At 37.1% G+C, this 10,449-nt stretch overlaps 1 protein-coding gene across 4 annotated transcripts in view; it reads right to left on the bottom strand.

Annotated features, from left to right (window-relative positions):
* Window positions 1–1,812: 1,812 nt before the first annotated feature.
* Window positions 1,813–10,449, bottom strand: part of NXPH1 (neurexophilin 1) — a 153,361-nt gene continuing 144,724 nt past the window's right edge. For 3 of the 4 annotated variants that reach the window (XM_035319066.1, XM_035319064.1, XM_035319065.1), the window contains exon 3: window positions 1,813–3,718. In XM_035319066.1, coding sequence (XP_035174957.1) covers window positions 2,957–3,718 — 762 coding nt within the window. In that variant the 3' untranslated portion in view covers window positions 1,813–2,956. Of the gene's footprint in view, window positions 3,719–4,427; window positions 4,548–10,449 lie in introns of those variants that run through there. The other variant, XM_035319067.1, reaches the window with a different exon arrangement.

Genomic DNA, 10,449 nt, shown 5'->3' with positions numbered 1-10,449 from the left:
ATTTCCCAAAGAGACTGAAAGAACTGTAATGAACCAACAGCTAATAACACATTATATGTTATGATATTAGATCACTGTTTCACAAACAGAAAACCAAAACTACTCTTCCAAGTTCAAGCTCAAGAGGACTTATGAGGAACAGCAAGTTATTCTAAGGCTTAAGACTGAAAAATATCATGACTGGCTGTGACAGAGGCAGATAAAGTACCAGCTACCACAATCAGAAGAATCAGAAACATTACATGATAAATAATTCCACTGTGTATTGATGTTTCTGGAAATGTTGGTATACATACATATATATATATATATGTATATGATCACAATATAAATACTTCATATTTTTAACAGTTTTTTTTGTTTGTTTTTTTTTTTAAATAATAATAATAACAAAGCTGTACCGGTAGTAGTCATTCACATCCACTTTTCAGAAATATAAATGAGAAATCACACATGTAATGCTCAGTCATAATATAGATTGCTAATCATATTTAACACTGGAATTCTTATATTATTAAATGAAAATTAGCACCCTATTGAACTAAATAGTAAAATCCCAGTGATTCCAATGGAGCCAAGATTTTACTCTTAGTCATAGCACAAATTAGTTTTGTGTTTTATGTTCAGAATTATTACTTTCCATACAGCACAAATGAGAAAACATTACTTGTAGAATCACAGATCCTGTTAAAGAAATATATATATATACTGTAGCTAAGAATATTCCTGAATGAGATCAGAATCTGGACTGTATGGCTTGGACCATTTCTTTCTCCAAATCTATATAAGATCCAGCGACACAAGGTTGTTTGGGGAAAAGTCAAATATAATGAAGAAATAATCCCCACAAGCATATTGGTTCAAAGGAGCCAAAGCATTAATAATATGTAAGTCTCCTCTCCTACTTGTACCTCACTGGAAAATATATACTTGTCAGTAAAGTTATCCATTTGCTTTGTTTCATTCTCATTTAAGTTCTGCATGTTTCAGCAACAGAGGTCCACAACTGGAAGTTGTTTCAACTTCTCACTTCTTGAAATATTGATAGAGTGTTTATTGGGACTTTGGAGAAGTTGCTCATGATATTGTGCGTATTTGGAAGCTGACCCATATCTGCTTTCACAGCTTTGACAGAAGAGCACAGAACCAGGGGATAAGGGTGGGTGAGGGAAGGAAGCATTGCCAGGAAGGATAATTCTGAAATGCTGATTTCTTCTTTGGGCAGCCTTCTTTTAGGGATGGACTTGTTATAGTTGATGGTTATCTGGATGGCGGGGGTAAAGTATGCAACCATACACACCAAAAATATAATAAAGATGAGCTTTTTGTTCATAGGAAGAAAATTCCCTCATTCCATAAAAAGGGATATCTTCATTCCATAAAGAGAGAACAGTGCTTCAGAGGAGGCTAAAAATAAGGCAAAGTTTCCCCACTTCTAAGCAATAATGAATCATTTTTAAAAATGCCCTGTTCCGGTAATTTCTCATCTGAGTGGGGTCTTCCACTTAAGTTATCTAGACCCTTCACAGTAATGATATCTGCTTGATAGGAAAAGGGCCTGAGAAGTTTTTATATCCTCTTCATATATGTCTACATGTATTCGCACACTCACGCACACACATGTATATGTACCCAAACAGACATGCCCTCACACAGAGTTATAAATATATAGATGTACATATGTAAAGAGACAAGACTGAAAACCACATCAGATGTGGAGTATTATCCACTTTTCAGAACCATTTAAACTACTATCTACACAATACATATTGAAACTCAACTTTAAGACGTTTTATTTTTATGTACAGTTCATTTTTTGTCTGGAAATAAAATATCTAAATACAGACAGACTGTAATGTTGTATATGTATAGCTTTCAACAATACTTTAGCTGAATAAATGCTTTGTACATAGTTCTGTCTTTTAATGGAGTTTACAGCTACATTGATAAAATGGATTCCTCATTTCCTTGATTGTTTTTAACCAATAACAAGCAGAGAGACAATTACAAGTTAATATTAATAAGCAGCTCAAATAACACTGGTTAAATTATGTACAATACAAACCATTCATACAAATGAAGACTAGGATATTGAATTTGTTACAATATTTTGTAATAAAGATAAGACAGCCACTTATAACTTACATGTTCTCCGCCAGGCATCTTCCTTCCTAGAAATCAGCTGAAGGGTTTTAAAATAGCTTAGCTTGCCTAAACTCAACCAGGTTTAAAGAATCAGAACATAAAGAGTCAGAGAAACATGAAACCAGAATGTCTGCCCACATGTAAATTCCAAATGTTTGCCCATCTTTACTAGTAACAGGCTCATTCCATGGAAAAAGAGCCACCTAACGCCACCTCGAATGTGCCTACTGTATGCTGGAAAAAAAGTCATGATGTTTTGCTGTGTTCTTGTAATAAGGAATAGTGAATGCTAGACACACATTTCTCCCATTTTAACAAGTATTTACTCCTACAGTATTATTTACCAGTACAGCTACTCCAAGCAGTAGAATGCATGAGTGGGGATTATTGATTGGCATGTATTCAAAGGATTTTCAAAGAGATTTCCATAACAGTCTGTGTTAGAAACTATTCTCTGTCTAGTTAATCCATTTTGCTTGATGACAGGTTATCTTGAAACCTTAGATATCAGACAATGAAATCTCCCTTAACAGGAATCTCAATAGATGTGAGCTGAAGAGTATGTGTCTCTGTGTATGTGTATGGTTTTATTTTAAATCCATAGTGATTTACAACTAGATTGATACATGGAGCTGGCTGGGTAAAAATTACATTAGATTGTTTTCCATTAACATATTTGCAGCCATTTGACATCAGCAGCAGCAGGTAGACACATTCCAGGCAATAGATGTGGCCTTCCTCCTTGAGGTTACAGCCCTGTCATATGACCTCTTTTATTCCCCAGGCTTCAGTCTCAGACACGTGTTCATCCTCACCCTGAAGGGAAGTAGGGTGTGTCACTGTGGTAGTTGTAATCAGGACACACCTTCTGTACTAGTTTATAATCTGTACTATAAAAGGAAATGTAAATACAGATTACTTTAAAGGGCTTGGAGCAGAGCCATGACACATGGCTCTGGGTCTGCTCCTGATAACAGGTTTTTGAAGGGTCATAGTTGCAGAGTGTGTTCTTGGTAGCCTTGTCAACCTTTTCGTACTCAATTCGACAGTTAAAGGACTTGGAATCTTTGGCATCAATCACTGTCTGTTGTGCCAAGTCAAATTCCACTATTTTTGTAGGGGGCACTAGGCTCACAGATACATTCCCTTGACCAGTGGAGTTATGCCTGAAGTAAACGCTAAACGTCCCATTGCCATGGTCAACAATTTTCCCCGTTATTAACAGATTTAGCTTCACAGTCTTGATGTTGGAATGGAAATCACCCCAGCCAAACATTTTCTTGAATTTCCCAGTCTTGACAATGGGCCGTCTCTTTGCTCTGGGTCGAGGCTCTTGCAGGTCTGTGGAGTTCCTCAGCCAGTCCCAGAGATCTTGCTCAGAATAAGTTTCTGGGGTATCATATCGCAGGTCCAAATCTGTATCATTTTCCTTTCCACGAAAAGTCTGTGACAGCAGTCGGCTGATGGATAAGTCTTTGTTACTTTCTGTCCATATGTGCTTTAGTGTGGATTTGGAGCTTCCTGATTTTAGAAGTTCTGTTTTTCCTCCATTTGTTAAATTTGCACAGGTAACCTGAAAAATAATGAAGAGAGGAAGAAAGAAAGGATATGTTGAGATATGTAATAGAAAATCCATCATTTCCACGTGATACAATGAGCAAATTTCAAAATCATAAGATTTTTTTTTTTTTGAGAAATAATTATATTCTCTGTACTCAGGTAATATAAAACACAAATGTCTATTTTCCACTTCTTTCCAAGTAGTTATTATTTAATACTTTTTTGGCAATCTTTTACACTGGCCTTCAGAAATAATTCTGACTATTCATTTAATTCTTCAGCCTGTAAGTTACCTCTGTTATGATGCCCTTAAGTGATGAGTAAGTAATTAATTACTGCAAAAACTAAGGTACACAGCCATGTCATCCTCCAGTGTGTATGTGGCTTTCACTGGCCACTTCTCATCTCAGAGTGAAGTACTCTTTCTTGAATATTCCCTCTGCACAGTGGATGTGTTTTCCACCATCAGAGGCACATCCATTTTTCTTTGCTGCCCCTGGACTTCACTGTCAATATCCTGTCTTGCTGGTGCCAACTTGACCATGCTCAGATTCCATGTCATTATAAAACAAGTAATAGCGATATAATTTTCCTACCCCTTTTACAAGAACACATTGGTCTGTAGTCTTAACTGGGACCTTCAGTAACAACTAAAGAATAAATAATGGAATGAAAGTTTTAATGAGTTGCTTTGACAGCAATAAACATACGGTAAGCTTTACCTCAATTAATGCAAGAGGAGTCACACTCATGCTCCTTTACAGATTAACTACTGATTTGCCTTGTCTGTATCTAGTATGATATGTATTTCTCCTTCCTCACTCGACTTCTTTCTTCACATCTTCCTCCCCAAACCAGTGGTCTCTGCAAGACAGAGACCTGTTTGCATATTTTCAAGAAAAATATGGCCACCTATCTGAAAGTAGTAATAAAAGGAAATCTTACAAATCACATTTTTATTTAGAGAGAGAGAGAGAGAGAACCCTACACCGAGTTCCTAAAAATCATAAAACTCAGAGATTGTTTTTCACAGAATTCAGTGTCAGAGCAATTTTACCTTATTTATTTTCTTTTTGCCTTGTTTGTGTGGAAAAAGAGAACAGATGCATCTTTACACCTGTCTGACACAGGTGAGCTCTGATGGAAGGTAGAAAGGATGGCTAGAATTGGCTGGGGACAGCAGGTTGACAGGAATGAACCTACAAACTTTTCCCTTAAAAACTCACACAAGACATGCTGCCACATTTTTTAATATTAGAACTGGTCTGAAGAAGCCACTGAGTTTCTTATTTCCCTGTCCATGGTTACATAGCACATTCTGAAAATGTCTGCTTTATGACTGTGTTCTGGCACTGAGTTACATGCTTCTTTCATATCTTCAAGTTATATCTTTCTCTTCACTTAAAAATGTATTAGGTGTATTCTCAATCCAAGAAACACAATGGAAAACAGCTACTATTTAAATTATTTAATCCATGGCCCCTTCCTACTGGTACAACTGCAAGTATATGTCACAGAGGTTATCTATTACATGGCCTTTTCATTTCTTAACAATCATGGAATTGAAGCATATATTCATTAGCTTCAACACTCTTTCAAGGTCAGTTGAAGGCACACACATAAAATCAGTTTAAGCTTTCTTAACACCCTAATCAGATATGAGGTATGCCCCCAAACTTTTACAGTAAACAAATAGGTAAACAATTCTGTCACATCCCTTACTATACCTCCTCAGTGCACTTCAGGTTGAGGGGACAGTAACAATAACAGATAAAATATGGTTTTTCTATAAGATCTTGCCAAAGGGATGACTTTCTCCTCCTTTGTACTGAAGGAAGGATAAACATACTCTAGAATTTTGATAGGCAGTTTGTAGATGCATTTTAGCATCACACAGTGAACCAGGAGAGAAGCTGTAATGAAATACACTGATGGTGTGATGGTTAATGAAGCAGCAATGAAGACATCACAGGGAGAGAGAAAAAAAACTCAAAATATAATTTTGCAATGGCATATGGGGAAGGAGTTCAAAATAAGAGGAGAAATGTAGTTAAAAGGAAAAATGTGCCTATCTAGTAAGAATCTGTCAACCTGGTATGAGTCTAGCAGTTAGCTAGTAGAGCTAGTATACCTGCAATCTGTAGGTAGGACGCAGATTGCTACCCACTGTATTTTTCTTTCTTTAGAGCTTCCTTTTCCTTTATTTTGCTTTCTGCATCCAATGATTTACATTTCATACGATTATACTACAATTTCAATATAACAAAATGTAACAGTATAAAAACTACTTAAAAAGAAGGTCTGCTTTTTTCAGCTGTGTAAAACTAAATGCAGAGGAAAATAAGTATTTTCTGAAAGAGTTGCTGACTGATCCAATATATTTGTGTTCTTGAAAGGCAGTATATTTGATGGAAATGGATGATTCAGATCCCATGCATGCTGTACTGCTTCATACCTCACCTAACAAATACAATTGATTGTTACTGTCATTGATTTTGTAATACCTAAAAGGCTTCTGGTCATGCAGTTAGCCCTGAGACCTCTGTGATTTTCAGTGTGGGTAACTGTCTGCTTCCATGATTAAAGGCCTGAACCTGCCCTCCCTAGTCAAGTGTCTATGTAAGCACTGGAAAAAAACAGCCCATGAGGGTTAATAAAAAAAGCTCTAGAATTCATTGCTCTTCACTAACATTTTCCAGCCAACTGCTTTTTCATATACTGTTTGTGTACTCTGTACTATAGAAAGTAGCTATATGTATCCTCAGAGACTTACACACCCAATAATACAGAGCATTGCTGCGTAATGGAATTTCTGCAAATGTAGCAGTTATTTTCACATGAACTAATCTACAATTTTCTTCTCTCTCTCTTCTTTCCAACCATAAGTCGGCAATAATACAAGAAAGATTGTACAGATCCATGAGATTTTGCACTTACTCATGTGAAAAACAGTTTAGACCCATTTTAGCAAGGCATGAAAAAAAGTGCTGATTGAAAATGTCTGATAGAGTTAAAACACTGAGCACCCAAAATTCTGTGGTAGCTTTTGTGTTTTTCCTTGAGTATACATGTATATAATTCAGAAACATACTGATGCTCCCTTACCAACCAATTCACTGTAACAAGCGTTGGTGAAGGGCCTAGAGGGGAAGACATATGAGGAGCAGCTGAGGTCACTGGGCCTGTTCAGCCTGGAGAAGAGGAGGCTGAGGGGGGACCTCATCGTGGTCTACAACTTCCTCATGAGGGGGAATGGAGAGGCAGGTGACCTATTCTCCATAAACACCAGTGATAGGACCCACGGGAACGGGGTGAAGCTGAGGCAGGGGAAGTTCAGACTGGACATGAGGAGGAGGTTCTTCACCAAGAAGGTGGTTGCGCACTGGAACAGGCTCCCCAGTGAAGTAGTCACTTCACTGAGCCTGTCTGAATTTAAGAAGAGATTGACTGTGCCATGGTCTAGATTGACTGTGCCAGTCACATGGTCTAAACATTTGGGTAGACCTGTGCAGTGCGAGGAGTTGGACTTGATGATCCTAACAGGACCCTTCCAACTCTGGATATTCTATGATTCTATGAAGAGTTGTCTTCTCTTCCAAAGCCAACTGTCACTCCCAAACTGAAATGCCTTGCCCAGGATTATTTACCTTCTTTAAAATAACAGTTCACTGGAACTGTTCAAGTCTATATAGGATTGGGATGAGTATGGGTATTTTTCTCTATATTTAGATTGTATAATTGTATAGAGTTGGCAAGTAACACATTTCACTGTACAAAAATAAGTGTTATTTCAGCTTCTGTTGGTTGAAGTGTTCAGGGTCCAGACTTTTACAATGTATACGGAACTTTATATGGTAGTCTCCCAGTCTTCATTGGTAGCTTTAAGCTTTATTCTATTAAAGTAACAATGATAAAATACACATGACTGTTGAAAAATTTAGCCCAGTACAGTGCAATATATCAATGTTGCAAAAGGGCTGAGGAGGGGTAGTTCCTGTGCCAGCATACCTAGAAGTGAGTGATTATGATGTCAGCAGTGTACATATAGAACAAGAGTAAGGACAAAAAAATATGGGAATGCTTAGCCCATACTACAAATGTCACTGGAAAAGCACTCACTAAGACTAGGAGACTGACCTTTTGTTCCAGTCTTGTATTTTTAATGTAAAGTACAAATTTCCACTACCTTGTAAAGCTTACTGATCTCAAAAAAAGGCACAGGAAACTGATTGCCTGGTAACTTTTTCAATGAATGACAAATTGCTGTCCCATTCTTCTTGAGTTTCTAGGCAAAAGCAAAGACACTGGGCACAATATGCCAAAGCATCACTAATAAATAAATAAATAAACAAGAACTGATCCATAATTTAGTTCCAAATTTTAATTCCATTAAAATAAAACATTCCATTCATTCTGTATCCTCCTTTTTGAGGCTGAAGAAATTTTCATGATGAACTTCAGCTTCATTAGATGTGTTTTAATGAATATGTGTAGCTCATTTAGGACTTCCTAAAGGATAGGTATTTGTCTCAAAAAAGCTTGGTGTTCTCTTTCAAGACTCAATTCTGAATGCTTAGTCAGGTCAAATTTAAATATTTGAAACAGAGAAAACAAAGTTGGAAAGTCATATTAGGAAGCCATCAAGGTCTCAAGTGGTGATTTAGTCCCTCTTCTCATCTGAGGTTAAAATATACCATAGCTGTATTAACATTAATTTGACTGATAAATCTGAGATTAAAAATAATAATAATTCAAACAGGTACAGAATATCTCTTGATTTCTCACTGTTTTCTTTTTATTCAGTTCATTACCTATAATTACAGTATTGGCTTAGAAATTATGTATTTATTCCTCTGAATGTATGACTACTTGAGGGCAAATGAAAATGTAAACAATCTAATACTCAAGGTAGAAAATCTCTCTCTTCAGGTAAATAACTAATCAAAACCAAGATCAGTTTTGCTGGCATAGCACTGTAAGAATTTGGCAGCACTGCATTAGTATGTGCTCTGTATACAAGAATTTAGAATTTCCTTTCCTCTGTCAGATAGCTCAGCATTGATAGAACAGTGCTGATTTACATAGCTGTAAGCTGGACTATTATCAAGGCAGGATGGCACTCAGAAATTTTTTGCTGAATCTATTTTTCCTACTTTAATCCTGTTTTATCCTGCTTCTTCCTGTTAGGTGGAATAAAATCTGGACCTAGTTTACTATACTGTTTTCACCAATTTTTATTCCTATACTTGTGTACACACCATACGAAGTCACTAGTGGCATGGATCTATTTTATCTAATGAACCATTTCCAGATAAGTCAAAGCCAATATTCTACAGATATTTGACCATTCACATAGAAATTGAGAATTAATTTTGATAGAGAAATGATTATAACAGAGGAAAATAAAACAGTGATGGACTTGCAGCTGTTACAAATGATTACAAAAATTATATGTGAGAAAGGGAGGACAAAAGTAGAATACCACTGTACTGGGTCTGGCTGGGATGTTAACTTTCCCTGCAGCAGCCCATACAGTGCTGTGCTCTGCACTTGTAGCTAAACAGCAGTGGTATCACACCAGTCTTGTGTCTGCTGCTGAGAAGTGCCGGCACAGCATCAGGACTCTCTCTAACCCTCCTAGGGGGTGGGCAAAAAGGTGAGAAACGTCACCAAGGCAGCTGACCTAAACCAACGAAAGGGATACCATACCATATGATGTCACACTCAACAATAAAATGTGGCAAAAAGAAGAAGAGGGGAGGGGTGGGCTCTCCTTGTGAAGACGTCTGTCCTCCTCCCGAACACTGGCTACGTGCATTGAGGCCCTGCTTCAAGGACGTGCTCAAGCATCGCTCATTTGTGGGAAGTAGATAGTAATTTCTTTCCTCTGCACTTCCACATAGCCTTTACTTGTTTTGTTTTGTTTTGCTTTGTTTTGTTTTTTCCCTCTCCCCCTCCCTTTTCCCCTTTCCCTTTTTCCCTTTAGTTAAATAGTTTAATTAATAATAATATTTCCTTAATAATTATTTTTTCCTTTAATTAAATTATCCTTATCTCAGCCCATGAGCTGTTCTTTCCTTTACTTCTTCCCCTCCTCATCTGAGGAGGGGAGTGAGAGAGCGGTTGTGGTGTTCAGCTGCCTAGCACGGTAAAACCACCACAACCACACACAGTACTACTTCATATAAACAGAACTCTGTTTCCAACATTCAATTCTTTTTGCTGTATGACCAGCAGAGAATAAGCATGTGGATTTGTTGATCAAAATGTGCAAACTCAAATGAATCTGACAAATGGGACAGTTTGTCTTAATTTACTGTATCAAAAGAGAACACAGAAATGACTATGCAGGATCAGACCAAAAAGTCATTTAGAAGTGTCCTGCCTCCAAATACAGCTATGAAAAGCCTCAAGAAAAGCAAGAACAGGGCAAACATGTGATAGTCCCTTAGATTCTCCCCAGCTACCAAATATTTTTAGTTTCCTCAGCTATATATTATTTCTCTGTTTGTTTGTTTGTTTGCTTGTTTTTCAGTAACTTTCAGTAGTTCTTTTCTGAACTTTCATGGTAATTTTGAGTAGATTTACCCGAGTTTTCAGAAAAGCTTGCTTTATGCTATTTCAATTCTGCATATTTCTTGCTTTACTTTTGATAATATTGTTTGTTTCAAATGGCTCTTGCTAGAAGGAAAACATGGCTACCTGACCACAGCTCTGGCATACAAATAATCAAAGGGTAGTTAG

Source organism: Oxyura jamaicensis, chromosome 2 (assembly GCF_011077185.1).
Source record: "Oxyura jamaicensis isolate SHBP4307 breed ruddy duck chromosome 2, BPBGC_Ojam_1.0, whole genome shotgun sequence".
Classification (NCBI taxonomy): Eukaryota; Metazoa; Chordata; class Aves; order Anseriformes; family Anatidae; genus Oxyura; species Oxyura jamaicensis.
Note: the sequence above shows the minus strand (reverse complement) of the source record. Positions and strands in the feature narration are given on the sequence as shown.